This window comes from Canis lupus, chromosome 24 (genome assembly GCF_003254725.2).
Source record: "Canis lupus dingo isolate Sandy chromosome 24, ASM325472v2, whole genome shotgun sequence".
NCBI lineage: Eukaryota > Metazoa > Chordata > Mammalia > Carnivora > Canidae > Canis > Canis lupus.
In genome coordinates, this window is record NC_064266.1 from 22958062 (window position 1) to 22978294 (window position 20233).

The 20233-nt window shown below is 46.4% G+C and overlaps 1 protein-coding gene and 1 non-coding gene across 4 annotated transcripts; one reads left to right on the plus strand and one right to left on the minus strand.

The window, feature by feature from the left end:
* Positions 1-3130: 3130 nt before the first annotated feature.
* PXMP4 (peroxisomal membrane protein 4) lies at positions 3131-16842 on the minus strand. 3 transcript variants are annotated; one of them, XM_025469761.3, is made up of 4 exons: positions 16640-16841; positions 14138-14200; positions 10349-10547; positions 3131-5729 (listed from the first exon to the last, which is right to left on the minus strand). In XM_025469761.3, the coding sequence occupies exons 1-4, from the start codon at positions 16750-16752 to the stop codon at positions 5466-5468; spliced, it is 639 nt and encodes a 212-aa protein (XP_025325546.1). In that variant the 5' UTR covers positions 16753-16841; the 3' UTR covers positions 3131-5465. The 3 variants fall into 3 exon arrangements, with proteins under 3 accessions (XP_025325546.1, XP_025325547.1, XP_035561873.1); XM_025469762.3 differs by lacking the exon at positions 10349-10547 and having other exon boundaries at positions 16640-16842; XM_035705980.2 differs by lacking the exon at positions 14138-14200 and having other exon boundaries at positions 16640-16839.
* Positions 9974-10080, plus strand: LOC112674320 (U6 spliceosomal RNA). Its single transcript, XR_003145371.1, has one exon. It is a non-coding gene; the product is annotated as a U6 spliceosomal RNA (small nuclear RNA).
* Positions 16843-20233: the final 3391 nt, after the last annotated feature.

A 20233-nucleotide genomic window follows, 5' to 3' on the forward strand; every position in this document is an offset into this window, starting at 1 on the left:
AGTGGGGGGCGGGGGGAGAGAATCTTAAGCAGATTCAACGCCCAAGATGTGGGGCTTGATCTTATGACCCTGAAATCATGACCTGAGCTGAGATCAAGGGTCAGACACTTAACCAACTGAGCCACCCAGGGGCCCCCTATGTATTTTATTTAATGAGTTTTAAAAACAGCATTTTGAGAGGGGTCCATAGGTTTCACCAGATGCCAAAGGGGTTCATGACACAGACTAAAAAGACCACCTAAAAAGGAGAGTCTTAAAAGAGCCGATGTGGTCTGGCCCTGGTCCTTCTGTCAGCAGACACCAAGCGCACAGGGAGAGTCTGAAGAAGCCTGGAAAAGCAATGAGAACATGGTTTCCGACAGAGACCCTGTGACCTACATTTCCATTTTGCCTGGTTTCCTGTCTTGTTTATGAAATCGTGACATCTACAAAGCTCTGGGTGCAGAGTCCTGGTACAGAAAGCAGGGAGCCCTCGGTTAGGAAGCCCTCTCCGAAAACAATGCTCAGAAGACAGTCCAGCTTTCTCTCCATCCCCCAGCTGGGCCCATGCAGCTCACATGAGCAAGTCCTACAGGAGACCTTCTGGTTACAGTGAAATCCCTCTCACCTGAAATACTCTTTAGGGCTGAAGTAAGACACACTCTCTCCCTATCCATCTGGAACATGACAAGGGAAGGAAAAAAATAACGTTTCTTTTTATAAATACCCCCTAATTCGTTAAAGAAAGCAACTCATCTGGAGCCACAGATTGTGGTGATGTTGGGTACACTCTGGGAGGTGGAGTTGCTGCACAATGTTCTGGTTTAGCAGGGCATCAGGTTCAAAGCCTGATTCTTATGAACCCAAGTGAACAATGGAGAAAGAAATGTCATCTCCAGGATTCTTTCTGGGGCCTGAGATGGGAAAGGCAGGAGCAGGGAGCATCACAGGAGGCAGTTTCTTGGCATCTCTACCTGTCAATCATTGCTATCACATGGGCTCACTGAATAATCTCTAATTTGGGAGTGGAGCAGCAGAAGGTCCCCAAATTAACCTCACTTTTGTCCTTTCCATTTCACTTGGAGCTCCATGGGCCTGAATGTCTGGGGTCATCGACAGTAAGGCTCCAGATATCTAGAGCAGTTCATCTCATACACTGATGGTAGCAAGAACCTGCCTGAGATATTCGAGTCAGGGGTGGAGCTGCGGTGGGAGCCAGCTCAAAGAAAGGACTCACTTTCATTTTAGACTACTGACTGAAGAGAAACTGAACGTGCAGAGGGCAAGGAAGAAATGCCAAAGACTAGTTGAGATGACAATGCAATGTAAACACTTCTCAGAAGACAGGAGCACCTGGCTGGCTCAGTCAGTGGAACATGTAACTCTTGATCTTGGGGTTGTGAGTTTGAGCCCCACACTGGGTGTAGAGATTACTCAAAAATAAAGTCTTTAGGGGCCCCTGGGTGGTGTAGTTGGTTAAGTGCCCAACTCTTGATTTCAGCTAGGGTAGTGATCTCAGGGGTGTGGGATGAAGTCACATATTGGGCTCTATACTCAGCAGGGAGTAGGCTTCAGATTCTCTCTGCCCCTCCCCCACTTGCATTCTTTATCTCATAAATAATCTTTTTTTTTAAAGATTACTTATTTATTTATTCATAGAGACACAGAGAGAGAATGAGAGGCAGAGACACAGGCAGAGGGAGAAGCAGGCTCCATGCAGAGAGCCCGACGTGGGACTTGATCCAGGGTCTCCAGGATCATGCCCTGAGCTGCAGGCGGCGCTAAACCGCTGCGCCACAGGGGCTACCCTAAATAAATAAATCTTAAATGAAAATCTTTAAGGCTGCCTGGGTGACTTAGCCAGTTAGGCATCTTTTTTTTTTTTTTTAAGATTTTATTTATTTATTCATGAAAGACACGGAGAGAGAGAGGCAGAGACATAGGCAGAGGGAGAAGCAGACTCCATGTAGGGAGCCCGATGTGGGACTCGATCCTGGGTCTCCAGGATCATGCCCTGAGCTGAAGGCAGACGCTCAGCCACTGAGCCACTCAGGTGTCCTGGCATCTGACTCTTGATTTCAGTTCAGGTCTTGATTTCAGGGTTGTGAGTTTTATTAAAAAAAAAAAAAAAAGTAAAATAAAGATAGGTGGCTGTGCACAGAATATCTCAGAAAGGCTGCACTAGAAAGTGCTGATAGTGAGTGCCCCTGGTAAAAGAGGGAGTTTGGGGGTGGAGCTTGGATGTAGGAGGGAGCTTGACTTCTTCTTGTGTGAGGCGAACGTGATAACCACTACACTACGGAAACCAGCCAACTTCTTCTTGTGATACACCTTTTGTACCATGTAAGTTCTGTACTGTGCATGAGGTATTGATTAAAAATTAATTTTTGCAGTCTTGCATGTCAGAAGACTTCATAGGAATGTGGCAGGTGCTAAATAAACATGTAAACCATTGTACTATTTCAGGACCTAGCATTTATAGAGTGCCTACTGTGTGCCAAGGGCCCTTTGGCAACACCCGTTTTACAGATCTTAGGAAATGGAAGCTCAGCTAGGAAGGAGCCAAGTGGGGACTCCTCCCAGGTCTGCTGGAAGCCAGAGCTCTGCTCCTCAGCAAGGACCACACAGCCTTGCTCCCTGGAGTGAGCAGTTGGAGGCACCAGATGCTCTGGCAGAATCCAGAGAGATGCCATCTGTGAGGGAAACCTATTCTTAGAGAGCAGAGACAGTCGGTGGTGCAGCCCCCCGCAGCAGTGGGGGGATGCTGGGCAGGCAGAGAGCCAAGGCTCTACCTTCAGCTGAGAAAGAGGAGAGGCTAAAAGCAGGGGCTACTCAGTTCTTAGGACCACCCTTCCTCCTATGTTTGGATGCTATATTAGAAATAACAGCAAACATTTATTGAGTGCTTACTTTATACTCATCATATTGTTTAATCCACCAGACCATCCTGTGAAGTGAGTGATATTAGCATGCCTATTTTATAGATGAAGAAACAGGGGTACAGAATGGTTAAGTCACTTGCCCGAGCAAACAAGGCTGAGCTCAGGCACACCTGCTCCAAAACCTATGTCCATAACCCCCAACTACTCTCAGCTTGCTGAGAGGCCAATTTTAGTTTGAGTTTCCTCAATAGCAGACCCCAAGACAAAGATTTCAGTACAAGTGGTTTATTTGGGAAGTGGTCCCATGTTAGGGGCATGAGCAAGACAGGGAAGGGGGGCTAGTTATCAAGCAAGTGACCATTGCAGGCAGCCATAGTTCAGCCCTGCTGGGGAACTCTGAGAGTCAGTGTGGAGCACGCACCTCAGAGTTATCGGATGTGTTAATCCTCCAGACCTGCTGTGGGTGCCAGAGCAGGTGCCAGTGGCAAGCGAGAGCCCTCAGGCAGAAAGATATAGTAGTGGCAGTTGGAAAAGTTGGCTGGTGTGCAGCAAAGCAGTAAGCTAGAGGGGATTGGGTGGAGCACCTCCAGCATCTGCTTGCTGATGGCCACCTTCTTCCTCCCCAGGACCTTGGGATTCTCCAAGCGTGCAGCACAACATAATGGCTGAGAACACTGCTGTTAGAATCAGACATAATCCCATTGTGATGACCTAACAGGTCTGTGACTCAGTTTCCTCATTTGTAACAGGATGACAGTCGGCTGCATATCATTCCCTACTACCTTGTTACTCCAGGTATAGCTCAAACCGGCAGCACCAACAGCCTGTGAGAAACACAGAATCTCTGGCCCCACTCCAAACTCACTAAGTCAGAATCTACACTTTAATAAGAGCACCAGTGACTCATGTGAACATTTCTACTAGTACTTTCTAAAAAGAGACTGAAGTATTCCTACTAGACCAAATTGGTGGGCCATGGAGCAAATCTTCCTGGAGACCTGTTTGATTTGTCCGGCGCAGTGATCTTAAAAATCAGACTGGACGTGAGTCTCCAGTTCCCCATGCTGCCATCACTTCCTAATGCACTGCATTTTCTTTTTTTTTTTTTTTAAGATTTTATTTATCTATTCATGATAGACACAGAGAGAGAGAACAGCAGAGAGGGAAGCAGGCTCCATGCAAGGAGCCCAATGCGGGACTCAATCCCGGGACCTCAGGATCATGCCCTGGGTGGAAGGCAGGCGCTAAACCACTGAGCCACCCAGGGATCCCCTGCACAGCATTTTCATTTATGCACCTTGCCAGACCCCTCTGGGCATCTGAGTTTGCAGCCTCCTCTGAAACCCATCCTATAACTAGCTAATATTTGCATAGCATAGCTTAGGTTTCTAAATTTAACATAAGGCACTGGAAAAAAAAAAGGGGGGGTTTTGAACCCAGACAGCTCTGGGTTTAAACCCTGATTTGGCTATCATAATGGTTGTATTATCTTGGGCAAGTTACTTCCCGCCTCTGACCCTCAGTGTCCACATCTGTAAAATGAGGATCAAAATACGTAACTGCAAGGTCATTGTATGGGTTGAAAATAATATCTGCAAAGCACCTGGGGGGGAAGTAGGAGCTCACTAAATTGAAATAATTAGTAGTAGCAGCTCTTATAATTATACAAGTCCAATGTGGACCCTGGATGTGTATTAGGATTATCCTCATTTTACACGAAACTAAGGCTCTGAGAGGTTAAAAATCTTCCCCAAGGTCACACAGTAGTGGAGTGAGGATTCAAACTCATATCCCCCTAGCTCTATATCTGCACTGTCCACTAGAATTTTCTGCCAGGATGAACGTGTTCCATATCTGTGTTATCCAATATGGTAGCCACTAGCCACACATGGCTACAGAGCACTTGAGATATGGCTGGTTTCAATTGAGACACACTCTAAGTATATACCACATGCCTGATTCTGAAGACTCAGTACAAGAACAAAGGATATAAAATATCTCTAATTTTTATATTAATTTTTATATGTTAAAATAATATTTTAGAAATCCTGGGTTAAAATATATAAGATTAATCTCACCTGCTTCTTTCTGCTTTTTTTTCACGTGGCTACTAAGGAAAATTACGATTACATATATGGATCATGATATGTTCCATTAGACAGTGGAATCCTAGAGTGTCTCTAATAGAATACCACCTGAGCCGAGGAGTTTAATATTTTCTAAAAACATATTTGCAACCTTCTGCCCACAAGCAAGGAGCCCTGTTCCATAGAATGGTCGAAGACCGTACCCACCAGAAAGAGACTTCAGGGCCCTCCTCTGAGCTCGATGACCCCTGACACCCAGAGGGGGTGGTTTTCCCTGGTCTCACAGTAGCCAGCAACACAGCTAGAATGACGTCCAAGGCTCCATAGCCCTATTCACCATTCAAGAGTACCTAATGGGATGTGGAAATCAGTGCTTTTGCTTCGGCAAATGGAACCCTGGGACAATATAAGTTGGAGTCCAAGAATCATGATCTTGAGAAGGAAGGATCCTTTGGGATGATTCACCGATGGAGCCAATCTCGAGTGAAGAAGCCCCCATCAGCACCTTAGGGCCATGTTATTTTGAGGGGAGGCTCTTGTTGTAGAGGAGGAAATCTGAGATGTCATGCCATACATTGCTATCCTGGTACAGGTATGTCATGGAGGACTGCAGTGAGGGCTGCAGAGTGGGCCGATGGTACTCAAAGAGCCACAGCACCAGCCCCCACACGACTGCGGTGAACAGACGGAATAGGTCCCACCTGGGTTCAGGAATGTAGCCCTTCTCCACGCCCAGGCGGCATAGAGCAAACAGGACTCGTGAGAGCAGGTACATGTTGATCTGCAGGGAGGGAATGACAGAGGATTATGGGAGGGCACAGCCACTGGGAACCTTCTGCCCAACCCCTGGAGGTACTGGAGCATCTACTGCACACTGGGTCAGTGTCTTGTCTTTCTTTTCTTTTCTTTTCTTCTTTTCTTTTCTTTTTCTTTCTTCCTTCCTCCCTCCCTCCCTCTTTCTTTCTTTCTCTTTCTTTTTAGTTTATTTATTTATTTTAGTAATCTTTAGACCCAATGTAGAGCTCAAACCCATGGCTCCAAGCTTAAGAGTCTCATGTTCTTCCAACTAAGCCAGCCAGGAACTCCTAGATCAGTGTTTTTCAAAGCTAGTATGCAAGAAGATTTGAAGTGGTAGGTAGTAGGTATTTTATTTTTTTATTTTTATTTTTTTTTAATTTTTATTTATTTATGATAGTCACAGAGAGAGAGAGGCGCAGAGACACAGGCAGAGGGAGAAGCAGGCTCCATGCACCGGGAGCCCGATGTGGGATTCGATCCCGGGTCTCCAGGATCGCGCCCTGGGCCAAAGGCAGGCGCCAAACCGCTGCGCCACCCAGGGATCCCCAGTAGTAGGTATTTTAAAGATTTTTTTAATTTATTCATTTGAAGGAGAGAGAGAGGGAAAGAGAGAGAGAGAGAGAGAGAGAGAAGGGGGAGTGGAGAGGCAAAGAGAGAAGGAGAGAATCTTAAGCAGGCTCCATGCCCAGCGCAGAGTGTGACGCCAAGGCTCAATCTCAAGACCCTGAGATTGTGACCTGAGGCAAAATCAAGAGTCAGATGCTCAACCAACTGAGCCACCCAGGCACCCTGTAGTAGATATTTTATAATGTTGCTATTTATTTCTATAATTATCATTCTTGTTCATTAAAATGTTTAGAAAATGAATATATTTACATGGTTCAAAAAGGTAGGGGCACCTAGTGGCTCAGTGGTTGAGCATCTGCCTTTGGCTCAGGTCGTGATCCTGGGGTCTTGAGATCGAGTCCCCCATCGGATTCCTCGCATGGAGCCTGCTTCTTCCTCTGCCTGTGTCTCTGCCTCTCTCTGTGTCTCTCATGAATAAATAAATAAAATTAAAAAAAAACAAAAACAAAAAGCAAAACAAAAAAACTGAAAGGTAACCGGACACCAAAAACCACGATCCACAAAAAAAAATTTTTAATTGACAAATTGGGGATCTCTGGGTGGCCCAGCGGTTTAGCGCCTGCCTTTGGCCCAGGGCCCAATCCTGGAGAACTTGGATCGAGTCCCACGTCGGGCTACCTGCATGGAGTCTGCTTCTCCCTCTGTCTGTGTCTATGCCTCTCTCTCTCTCTCTATGTCTATCATGAATAAATAATCTTAAAAAAAATAAAATAAAAATAAATAAAATTGATAAATTGGATCTCATCAAAATTTAAAATTGTTTGGTTGTGAAAGCCCATATGAAAAGGCTAAAAAGAAAAGCTGCAGCTGGGAGAAAATATTTACAAACACATATCTGACAAAAACTAGTATCTGGAATATATTTAAAAAAAAAAACTCTCAAAACTCAATGGTAAAAAAAGAAAAAATCCAATTAGAAAATGAGCAAAAGATGCAAACAGATGTTTGAACTGGTTCCACAGATGGAAAATAAGCACATGTAAAGATGTTCCCTAATGTTTAGCCATTAGGGAAATGCAAATTAAAACCACAATGAGAAGCACTACACACCTATCAAAATGGCTAAAAAAAATGTGATAAACCAAATGCTGGTTAGGATGTGGAGGAAATGGATCATTTGTATATTCCTGATGGAAATGTAAAATAGTACAGTCACTCTGTAAAATACATTGGCAGTTTCTTAAAAAATTAAACATGCAGGGGGATCCCTGGGTGGCTCAGTGGTTTAGTGCCTGCCTTTGGCCCAGGGCACAATCCTGGAGTCCCGGGATCAAGTCCCGCGTCGGGCTCCTGGCATGGAGCCTGCTTCTCCCTCTGCCTGTGTCTCTGCCTCTCTCTCTCTCTGTCTATCATGAATGAATGAATGAATGAATGAATGAATGAATTAAACATGCAGGGATGCCTGGGTGGCTCAGTGGTTGAGCATTTGCCTTTGGCTCAGGGCATGATCCTAGGGTCCAGGATCGAGCCCCACATCCGGCTCCTTGCAGGAAGCCTGCTTCTCCCTCTTCCTGTGTCTCTCATGAATAAATAAGTAAAATCTTAAAAAAAAAAAACATGCACGGAGGGTGCCTGGCTGGCTCAGTAGGTAGAATGTGCAACTCTTGATCTCAGAGTTCTGAGTTTGAGCCTCACATCGGGTATAGAGATTATGTAAAAATAAAAATCTTAAACAAAATTAAACATGCATGTATCATATGACCCAGCAATTGCACCCTTGGGCATTTATTTCAGAGTAACGAAAACCTATGGTCACCCTAAAACTTGTACAAGAATCTTCTTAGCTGTATTTCTAATAGCCAAAAGCTGGAAACAACCCAGTTGTCCTTCAGTAAGTGAATGTTTTAACAAAGAGTGGTGCATCTCTGCCCTGGAATGATCTATGGATACACACACACAACTTGGATGAATCTCCAGGGAATTATGCTGTGTGCAAGAAGCCAGTTCCCAAAGGTTACACACTGTAATGACTCTACTTATATAACATTTTTGAAATGATAAAATTTTAGAAATGGAGGTCAGAGTAGTTGTTGCCAGGGGTCAGGGAAAGAAAGGAAGAGAGAGGGAGATGGTATGACCAGGATTCCTAGCCCTTGGAAGTTCTTAGCCCAGGGCTCACTTGCTTGCTAGCTTTCTTCCTTTCTCTTTCCTTTTTTTTTTTTTTTTTTAAAGATTTTATTTATTTATTTATTTATTTATTTATTTATTTATTTATTTATTTATTTATTTATTTATTTATTTATTTTGACAGAGAGAAAAAGCATAAGTAGGCAGAGTGGCAGGCAGAGGGAGAGAGAGAAGCAGACTCCCGGCTGAGCAAGGAGCCCAATGTGGGGCTTGATCCCAAGATCCTGGGATCACAAACTGAGCTGAAGGCAGATGCTCAACCGACTGAGCCACCCAGGTGCCACTCCAACCAGTGACATTTTTAACAAAAAAGCAAACCTCGGGAAACTCAAAATACAAATTCTCCTATCTATCCTATCCCACAGTTCTGTGGTAAGTAAATTTCAGATGTATTGACACGCGTAAGGAGATGTCTGAATGAAGATGTAGGCTAGTGTGTGTGTCCTGGCAAAAGGCTAGAGAGCCCCTAGATAGTGTCCACCTAGAGACTGGGGATATCAAGACTGGTCCACCCACCCAACAGAGAGCTCTGCTCATGTTAAAAAGAAGGACAGACTGAAAGAAGGGTCTCACAGACACATTATTCTGTGAAGAAAAAGATAGTGTGATCTCATTGGTAGAAAACTCCTGGCATGTACAGACACAAGCACAGACAATTTCTGAAGCGCCACACAAGACACAGTTAAAGTGTTCCTGGACAGTGGCTTGACAATTGGAGGGGGATGGTAACGATCTTTTCAATATACCTTCTAATTTTATTGTGACCTACCCCCAAGCACTAGAAGCGTGCCAGGCACACAGGGGGTGCTTAGTCTGCTTTTTTTTTTTTTTTTTTTTAAGATTTTATTTATTTATTCATGAGAGACACACACACACACACAGAGGCAGAGACCCAGGCAGAGGGAGAAGCAGGCTCCATGCAGGGAGCCCGATGTGGGACTCGGTCCCGGGTCTCCAGGATCATGCCCTGGGCTGAAGGCAGGCGCTAAACTGCTGAGCCACCCCGGCGTCCCAGTCTGCATTTTTTTAAACGTGAAAATGAAACATGATTCTTAGAATTTGAAAGTATTTCTAAATTTGAGGGAGGCAAAGAGAGGGGCTGCCAACTTTTCATGTCACCCAAGAAAGACTTTAAAACAAGTGTTTCATTTCACCAAAAAAAGGGATTTTAACCCAGAAAAATGTCAGGATACAGAAAAAGAGATCATCCTCGGAGTGCAATAAGTTTTGTTTTATGAAAATGTTACTCCAGAGTCATCTTTTTTTTTTTTAAGTAAGCTTTATGCCTAACGTGGGACTTGAACTCATGACTCTGAGATCAAGAGTCATATGCTCTACTGACTGAGCCAGCCACCCAAGTGCCCCCAGAACCATTTTTTTTCTTATTTCACTGCACAGTGTCTTTGGTTTTTTTTTTATTTTTATTTTTTTTATTTTTTGTGTGTGTGTCTTTGTTTTTTAATCTTTGCTCCAGTGCTCACTTCAGCAGCATGTAGACTAAAATTACAATGATACAGAGAAGATTAGTATGGCTCTTGAGCAAGGATGACACAGAAATTCATGAAGAATTCCATATTTAAAAAAAAAAATCTTTGCTCCAGAGAACACCACATATATTGACTTGGGGAACCATGAATTTCAACAAGCTGTTTGGTTTACAGATGGTGAAACAGAGAGAAAGTGACCTTCCCAAGGTCACACAGGGACTGCTGGATCAAAGACCCTCAGATATGGAAGGGAGGAAAAAGCTCATCTTCTTTGACCTTCACCCAAATTTTATACCTGGACCATGTGCCTCCCCACCCAGCCCCCCAAGCCCTGAGCCCTATCCTGGGGAAGAGTCTTTACCTGGCTGTTGATGTTATTGTTATCTCCAAACACCAGCAGGCTCCCGATGAAGGCAGCCAGGAACGAGTGCACCTGGTAGGTGTCGCCCTGCACACGGGACTGCAGGGCGCAGAGCCCCTTATAGGTGAACACAAAGCAGGCCAGGTTCCGGGAGTGAGTGTACGTGGCTTGCAGGATGGCCCACAGCTTGTCCTGGAAGCTGCACAAACACAGGGGGCCCCCATGAGCACAGACCCAACTGTTCCAGGGGCATTCACCCATTGGGCATGCAAACCTGAACCAGCAAGGAGCTCAGGCCGGGACTCACCCACCCCAGGCCTCTAGCCTCCATGTCCTCAGGGCTTCTCCCCAACCAGATTTAGGCCTCGATTCCATGCCATTTCCTCAGAGAGGGCTTCCCTGACCATTCTGTCCCTTTTTCCTACTTTTCCTTCACAGCTCTTATACCAGCTGACATTAATATGCTTAATCCCTTCCCACTCCCCTAAGCTACCAGAGAGTGGTGTCTATACCTTGTTGATCCCCAGGGCCCAGAACAGGGCCTGGCACATAGTCGGTGCTCAGTAAATGGGTTTTCTCTTTTGGCATGAGCAGGTGAAGACATGAATGAAGGAGTAAGGGAGAGCCTACTATGTACTGGAACTGGGGGTATGATTCTGAGGAAAAATACTTGCTGCCTTCATAGGGTATGTGATCTAATGGGAGAGAAAAACATAAATAATCACAGAGAAAAAAAAAAAATCACAGAGCAAGGGTCAAACTTGGACCTTGACCAGAGATGATCCTGGGATCTGAAGGATGAGGAGTCAATGAGGTCGAGAGGGGGAAAGGGACTGCATACCAGGCAGAGGGATCAGCAAGTGCAAAGGTCCAGAGGAGAGACAGAGAGTGGGGAGTAAGGGGACAGAGAGAAACCATCAAGCCTAAGCAGAGAATGCGGGGAAAGTGGGGCCATGCTGTTTTGTCTTTATCCTGAGAAAAGTGCACTTTTTAAATTGGGAAAGGATTCTATTTATCCTTTATAATTAAGTCACTAGGGGGTAGTGAGGAGAACACAGGGGAAGGGCAACGTGTACTCTGGGAGGTCATTCAAGGATGATGCAACCAAGTGCTTTCAAGGCTAGATGAGAACCTTGAGGTGGGTCTATGTGGAAGTCTGCCAGGTGACTGGAGACAGCCAAGAGTCAGATGGTTCTTGCCTCAGAGGAACATGTGCCCAGTGTTGCCAGTTTTCTTTTTTTTCTTAATCTCTTTTTTTTTTTTTAAATAAACATTATGCCCAACCTGGGGCTCAAACTCAAAACCCCAAGATCAAGAGTCACATGCTGTACTGACTGACCCAGCCACATGCCTCTACTGTTGCCAGTTCTAATGAAAGAAAACTGGATTTCCCAGTTATTAAGTATTGGTGCTAATCTTGCCTTCAAAATGTTTCTAGAGGGCACCTGGGTGGCTCAATTGGTTAAATATCAGCCTTTGTCTCAGGTCAGGCTCCCATGATCTCAAGTTACTGCATCCTGGAATCCAGCTCAGCGTTGGGCTCCCTCCTCAGTGAGGAGCCTCCTTCTCCCTCTGCCCCTCCTCCTGCTCCTGCTCTCTGTCAAATAAATGAATAATAATAAAAAAAAATCTTAAGGGACACCTGGGTGGCTCAGCAGTTGAGCGTCTGCCTTTGGCTCAGGGCATGATCTCGGGGTCCAAAGATTGAGTCCCACATCGTGCTCTCTGCAAATCTTTTTTATTTTTATTTTTTTAAAGATTTTTATGTATTTATTCATGAGAGACACAGAGAATAGAGAGAAAGACAGACAGGCCGGCAGAGGGAGAAGCAGGCTCCATGCAGGGAGCCCGATCCAGGACTCGATCCCAGGTCTCCAGGATCATGCCCTGGGCTGAAGGCAGCACTAAACCGCTGAGCCACCTGGGCTACCCTAAAAATCCTTTTAAAAAAAATCTTAGGGGATCCCTGGGTGGCTCAGTGGTTTAGCACCTGCTTTCAGCCCGGGTCGTGATCCTGCGTTGGGCTCCCTGCACGGAGCCTGCCTCTCTCTCTCTCTCTCTGTACCTCTCATGAATAAATAAATAAAATCTTAAAAAAAAAAAAAAAGTGTTTCTAGAATCTTTTTTTTTTTCTAGAATCTGATCACTTCTCACCTAACTGCCACCACCAATGCCTGAGGAACCAGCATTGCTCACCTTGATCATTGCCTGTTTTGTTCACTGTTCTATCCTTAGTACCTAAAACAGTGTCTGGTACATAGCAGATGTTCAATAAATATTTACCATTTGAATGAATGAGTTCAATTTTAAGAAAATGGAGGGTAGGGATGCCTGGGTGGTTCAGTGGTTGAGTGTCTGCCTTTGGCTAAGGGCGTGATCCTGGAGTCCCGGGATCGAGTCCTGCATTGGGCTTCCTGCATGGAGCCTGCTTCTCCCTCTGCCTGTGTCTCTGCCTCTCTCTGTCTCTCATGAATAAATAAATAAAATCTTAACAAAAAAAAATGGAGGGTAAAAAAACAAAAATCAATGAATCGGGGGCACCTAGGTGGCTCAAGTGGTTGAGTGGTGTATGCCTTTGGCTCAGGTCAAAATCCCGGGGTTCTAGGATCGAGTCCTGCATCAGACACCTTGCAGGAAGCCTGCTTCTCCCTCTGCCTATGTCTCTGCCTCTCTTTGTGTCTCTTATGAATAAATAAATAAAATCTTTAAAAAGAAAATCAATGAGTCAATAAAAGCAAAAATACAAAAGCAGGGCCGAATTCCAGCCCCATGTTGGGTGTAGAGATTACTTTAAAAAAAAAACAAAAAAAAAACAATCCTGGGGCACCTGGGCAGCTCGGTTGATTAAGCATCTGACTTCAGCTCAGGTCATGATCTTGGGCTCCTGGGATTGAGCCTTGTGTAGGGCTCCCAGCTCACTCAGGAGTCTGCCTCTCCCTCTCCCTAGGCCCCTCCCCCTGCTCACACTCACTCTCTCTCTCAAATAAATAAATATAACCTTAAAAAAAAAAAAAAAGAGCAATCCTTAAAAAAAGAAAAAAAAGAGAGAGAGAGACAATCTTGCAGGCTGGATTTGGCTGATGGGCTATCCATGTGTGTTCCTTACAAGCTCCAGGTGAGGTTCTATACATTACAAACCAGGACAGAGTAGTTTCCGAGAAGTGCCGTGAGGACAACGTTATGAGGGATGGAGGAAGACCAAGAAGTCTGGGTGAGCGAGGTAGGTCACGAACAGTTTTCCCAAGGAAGCGATCCTCACATAACTGGTGTGGGTTGCCAGGAAGGAAATAAAGGTGGGGTAGAAGAGGAAAGAGTACGCCTGGAGGGGGTTACTGCATCTGCAATGTGTGGAGGTGGAACCCCATGTGGCATGGCAGCAAGTCCCAGGTGCCAGGGGTGCTCCAGTGTGCAAGGGAATAGTGTGGGTTACAGCGGAGGCCAGGCAGCAGAGGGCCTTATGGTTGTCTTTTTTTTTTTTTTTTTTTAGTTTTTAATTCCAGCATAGTTAACATACACTATTATATTAGTTTCAGGTGTACAATAGAGTGATTCAATACGACTAGTCGCAGAGAGCCTCTTAAGGAATGAAGCTAGGCTTCTTTGGGGTACAGTGGGAGCCAGGGTGGTTTTTGAGCATGAATAAGAGAATCAGGGTCATACTTAAGGAGATAGATGGTGGTGTCAGGTGGACAGGCTAGACCTAGCTAGGAAGCTACTTGCAGGTATGCTGCTGCTGAGGGCTAACCGGACTCTCCCCCGGTCTGAGAGGTGTGCAGAGGGGGTGGGTACCTGCCACTCCGGAAGAGAAAGGTCATGACCAGCGCGTGAGGGGCCCGGATTTTGGCTCCATAGCTGTAGAAACGAAAGGAAACAGTTACTACAGCATCACTGCCTCACATTCTCTTTCTGGGCTCTCTGACTCCTTGTCCCCTGCTCTAGCCCTAATCCTAATGTTACCCTGGAAGGGGAGATAATGCTGGCTTTCATGTTAGATCTGGGTTCAAATCCCAGCTCTGACACATTCCGGTCGGGGGGGGGGGGGGGGGGGCGGGGCTCAGGCTTGCTATTTAACTTCTCTGAGCCTCAGTCTGCCTAACAGCAAAAGAGGACGTCCAGCTAGAGGGCTGGTTATAATTTAAATGAAAGGCGACAATGTGTGTCAAAGGCCTCCACTGTCCCCACCCAACTGGAGTTGCTCCCTCAGTTCCACCCTGACTTTCCCAGTAGAGTCAGACTCATCTTTTTAAAACTTAAATCATATCACATCCCAACTTAAAAGCTGCCTATACTTTTCCAGTACTCAAAATAAAATCCAGTCTCCTCCCACAGCCTTGAAAGTGCTGCAAGATTTGGCTCCTGCTTGCTTCTCCTACCTCTCACACCTCTCTTCTGTTCAAGCCCCATGGCCTTCCTGGAGCTCCTCTGACCTGCCAGTTCTCCCCTGCCTCTGGGCAGGCTGTTCCCTCCGCCCAGACTGCTCCTTCTTACTCCTCACGTAGCCACCAAGTCCTCAGCTGGCACCTCTATGGAGGCTCCTTACCCACCAGACGAGGTGAAGGCAATATTTTCATTGCCACAGAGCTCCAAGCTTCTCTGCAGCATTTTACACTCTGGATCATTTCTGGAAAGTTCTATCTTTCGCTTGGTCAATCTTAAAATTAACAAAGTTCCTAAAGCAGTTGCTGAGTAACATTGTACTTCCTTCTACTTGTTCAAAATGTATTTCTTTCCAACTATTATACACAGGAGGACCTCAGCTTTGTAAAAATGGATTTAAAGGGACGCCTGAGTGGCTAGGTGTTGAGCACTTGCCTTCGGCTCAGGGTGTGATCCTGGAGTCCCAGGATCGAGTCCCAGATCGGGCTCCCTGCATGGAGCCTGCTTCTCCCTCTGCCTTTGTCTCTGCCTCTCGCTATCTCTCATGAATGAATAAAATCTTTTAAAAAATGGATTTTAAAAAAGACTGGAAGGAAATATACCACAATATTGTTAGCCATGTTCCCTGAGCTATAGGAATATGGGAATTTACAATTGTCCTTTTAAAACTTTTCCATATTTCCAAAATGATCTGTAACGGTTAAGCACTGCTTTTAAAATTAAAATAATTGAGGGGCGCCTGGGTGGCTCCATAAGTTGAATGTCCAACTCTTGATTTTGGCTCAGTATGACCTCAGGGTGGTGAGATTGAGCCCCAGACTCAGCACACTCAGAGGAGAGTCGGCTTGAGATTCTCTGGCCCTCTCTCTCTGCCCCTCCCCACCTGGTGCATGCCTTCTCTCTAAATAAGAGCACCTGGGTGGCTCTGCTGGTTAAGCACCTGCCTTTGGCTCAGGTCGTGACTCCGGAGTCCTGGGATCCAGCCCCCAATCAGGTTTCCTGCTCCCTTGGGGGCCTGCTTCTCCCTCTGCCTTCCCCCCTGCTTGTGTATTTTCTGTCAAATAAATAAAATCTTAAAAAAACAAAAACAAAAAACAGCGCACAGATAGGTGGCCCCAAGGTTTGAAGAGAGGCAGTCCAGAGGCACTCTCACCACCATGCCACAGTGCGACTAGCAAGTCAACTCCAAGAAGACACATCTTTGTTCGGTTTGTTTACTGTGCATCCCCTGTTAGCACAGTAGGCTCTCAATGAAAGATAGCGGTTATGCATGAGTTTTAAAGGAGGGGGACTTCCCTCCAGTTCCCAACCACGTGAAATGACCCCATGACCTCTTTTCCAGCAGATCTGATAGCCAGGGTGGAATCAATTTTCCCCACAAACATCTGTAGCTTCTTTTAGTCATTGTCACTCCTCAAGCTTATGCCCCAGGAGTTCCCCTGGCCGGATGGGGGGCTTAGAGCTAGAGCCATACAGATGAGGAGTGAGAAACGGGATGGGAGCCCACAAGCAGCTTAATGGTGAGAGCAGAGACGGAGGCGCCGCTGGCCTGCTAGATGCCAGTGGCCACTTCTCCTTGTGCAAAAGGGGCCGTTGAAGCCAGACACACCCAAGATCACAAAGCAGGGTGGTGGGGAAGGTAGGCCCGAACGGGGATGAAAGGGCTGGCCTGGGAGGTGGTCAAGGCAAGTGGGCCAGGTTGCAAAGCATGGAGGACCCGAAACTGCCCCACCCGGGAAGGCGCACGGCACCCCAAATCCCCAGCGCCCACTGTGCAGATGGTGGGCTCCGAGGCCTGGAGACACGCTAGGGCTGCTCAAGAACACACAGCGTGGCGACGGGCCCAGGGTCCGCTGCTCGGACCCTAGCCGGACCCAGCCCCCCGCCCCCGCGCAGCCCCACGGCCCCACTCACACTGCCCCGTTCCGGAAGCCCTTAAGCATGGCCAGCGCGGCGTGGTACCGGCGCTTGCGCAACAGCGCATTGACTGCATGGAGCAGAGCCGGCAGCTGCGGCGGGATGGCCATAGCTCGGGAGGCGCGAGGGGTGCAGGCGAGCAGCACCAGCCGCACTGACAGCCCGGGTTCCGGCGGCGCAGCCCGCAGCCCCGGGCCGAGCAGCGGCGTCTCGGCGCTCACAGGCTGCGTCTGCTGTCACTCTCGCGGGAGAGCCTATCAGACGGCTCACGCGGGGCACCGGAGGCTCGCACTTTCCCGAAGAGCGGTCTGATGATGGGAAGGGTGGGAACGCTGGTAACCAATCACAGTGGGCGCCGCCCCACTCGCCCGAGGGAGGTCGGAATCCCGCACCTGCCGCTGGGCCGACCGTAGCCTGTTTCCAGCTGCTCGGAAGGGGGTTTCTTGAAAGAGGAGCTGCCCTCCCTAGAATTAGGGGAGTGACCCCGAGAGGAGCCAGCCTCATCAACACAAGACAATTCTGGTTGGGTAACCGTGATCATAGCAAACTTCTCATTAAGTCATAAATCAAATGACACCTCAAGGGCTTCCATTTATTCTTCAAATCCAAACCCCTTGCCACAGTCCACAAGAGGGACTATAACCTGGCCTCTCCTTCCTTCTCCAGCCTCATATCCTGTTACTCGCCCCCTCATTCACTCCTCTCCAGCTAAATTGTCCTCCTTGCCATTCCTTGAGCAGGCCGAGAAGGCTCCTGTCTCAGCGCCTCTGCACCTGTTTCCCTGACCGGTATGCCTGACTCCCATGGTGGGCTCCTTCTCCATCTTCAGGTTTCAGATCAAATGCTACCTCTTCAGAGAGGGCTTCCTAGATGTCCCATCTAAAGAAGCACTGCCCTCTCTTTTATTTTCTTCATATAACTTTTCACTCTTTGAAATGGTTTGTTACAGGTCCATTGTCCATCGTCCCTATCAGACTGTAAATTCCATGACCGCAGAAACCTTGTCTGTCTTGTTTTCTGCTGTAACCCCAGCACTTAGCACATGGTCGGTGTCCAACATATACTTGTTGAAGCAATACAGTTTGGGGTTGACATCCTCCAGAGTACTGGTGGGTGGAATTTATGTGTGTCACTATGTGCAGTTGTCATTGGATAATTGCTACACGTTGAGCGGGCGCTCTGGCTTGAGAGGGTATCCCCTAGTACTTGGGCCATGTGGTATTTATCCATTGTATTATTGCCTGGGTCAGTGTCAGAAGATGGTGTCAGAGGTCAGTGAAGGATTATACTTGGTCTATTTTATCACTGAAACTGGATTCTTTCTTTCTTTCTTTCTTTCTTTCTTTCTTTCTTTCTTTCTTTCTTTCTTTCTTTCAATTCTTTTTGGTAATAGTGAACTAGTTTATTCAGTTAATCTTTCCTTTGAAAATAGTGGCAATGTTACATAAAATATAAAAAATATTCTCCTTGGAGATGTTTGGGTGGCTCAGTGGTTGAGTGGCTGCCTTTGGCCCAGGGCGTGATCCTGGAGTCCTGGGATCAGGTTCTGCATCCGGCTTCCTGCATGGAGCCTGCTTCTCTCTCTGCCTGTGTATCTGCCTGTCTCTGTGTGTATTTCATGAATAAATAAAGATATTTTTAAACAATAAAATAAAAAATCCTCCAAAAACACTGAAACAGGGATGCCTGGGTGGCAGAGCGGTTGAACGTCTGCCTTTGGCTCAGGCTGTGATCCTGGGATCCGGGATCAAGTCTCACATTGGGCTCCCTGCATGGAGCCTGCTTCTCCCTCTGCCTATGTCTCTGTCTCTCTCTCTCTCTCTTTCTGTCTCTCATGAATAAATAAATAAAATATTTTTAAAAACACTGAAACATTTGTAGGTGGCTGTCTTCTTCTTATCTTCACATGTTTCTTCCCTCCGTACATACCTGTGTCCAAATTTCCTTTTTATATAAGGACACCAGTCATACTGGATTAGGACTCACCTATATAACTTCATTTAATCTTAAATACTTCTTTAAAGGCCCAATCTCCAAATACAGTCACATTCTGAGGTACTAGGGGTTAGAATGTCAACATATGAATTCAGGAGGGAGCGGGGGGGACACAATTCAGGCCATAGCAACCATCATGTTTTGCTGTCTCCTACCAATACCAATGAACAAGATGTCAGGACCCAGCATTGCAATGTGTGTCCTCACTTCCTTTCCCTTGCAGCTGGGCAACTAGTTTAAGCTGCTCATGATTTCTCCCATCCCCATGGAGAAGTTAACTTTTCTGGGGTGGCTGAAGCACTCATTGTAGAGGGGAAGTTTTCCACTTTCCCTCTGGAACACTAGAACTTCCAAACACTGGAAGCTTCCCAAACTTTCCCTCCTCCCTGCTTGGCTCCATACCTAGAATTGCCATATTTCTTATACCAGGAGTCTCTAAGCTGTGATTTGATTCAGTTCAGTGCCAACCAACTACCCCTAAGGAAATAGGACCTAGGACTGATAAGTTTGGGTGGAGGAAGAGATAGAGGTGAGGAGCAGAAAGTTCAGAGCAGGGGTTTGCCTGAATGGGGAGCCTGCTTAAGATAGGTTCCACATCCCTGAAAGCTCATTCAGTTGTTTCATCAGTCAAGGAGTCAATTAACAAGCATTTCCCAGGTTACTCTATGTCTGGCTCTGAGTTTCAAGCAGAATGGATGAAGCAGCTTCCCTGCCCAGAGAGCTCCTATGGTGGGAGGATGTGAAGGAAAGGGGAATTTCCAAGAAAAGTATCACATGATAGCAGTAGTACCAGGTACTGTGAGAAACAGGAATAGCAAGGGAGAGAGGGATCCCATCCAGGCAAATCAGGGAAAGCTTTTTAGAGGAAGCACAAAGGCAAGTTTGTGTTGTTCCAAAGAGGGTGAAAGAACAGCATTTTGGTAAGAAAACAGAATTTGCAAAGGCCTGAAGAAAAGATAAAAATCAACTATGTGCATTCGGGCATGTGGATGGCTCAGTTGGTTGGGCGTCTGCTTTCTGCTTGGGTCATGATCCCAGGGTCCTGGGATCAAGCCTAGCATTGGGCTCTTTGCTCTGTGGGGAGCCTGCTTCTCCCTCTCCTTCTGCCTACCACTCGGCCTACTTTTGTGCTTGCTTACTCTAATAGATAAATAAAATCTTTTAAAAAATCAACTATGTGCATATATACCTGGATATATGAAAATATATGGAAAACTGCCAAGACTAGTGTTAGAGGAATCTTTTACTGTCCAGTGCCTCCCATCACCCTCTGGACTAAACCTCAGCCCCCCCGACTGGCCTTGTCTGCCTCTCCATCCTCATCTTCCTGTACCCATACCTCACTTATCATCCTCAGTTCTCCTTTATAGTCTTTGGCCTTCTTTCATTGAGACCTCAGGGTGTTTTTACTTGCCCAATATGATACAGCTAATAAGCTCTGCGTGGTTTCCTTTTCTCCATGTGACTCCATCTCTTTCTTTTTTTTTTTTTTTTTTTTTTGTGACTCCATCTCACTTCTCAAGTCCACCTCCTCAGAGAGGCCTTCCCTGACCACCCTGTCTAAAGTAGCTTCCTTTCCTCCAGAGGGGGGAAAAA

Excerpts from the sequence above, each read along its gene's own strand:
- PXMP4 (XM_025469761.3), bottom strand. The coding sequence starts at position 16,752 with ATGGCCATCCCGCCGCAGCTGCCGGCTCTGCTCCATGCAGTCAATGCG. Across the intron at positions 14,201-16,639 it reads GGCTTCCGGAACGGGGCAGT|CTATGGAGCCAAAATCCGGG; the intron begins GTGAGTGGGGCC and ends TCGTTTCTACAG. Across the intron at positions 10,548-14,137 it reads TTTCTCTTCCGGAGTGGCAG|CTTCCAGGACAAGCTGTGGG; the intron begins GTACCCACCCCC and ends GTGTTTGTGCAG.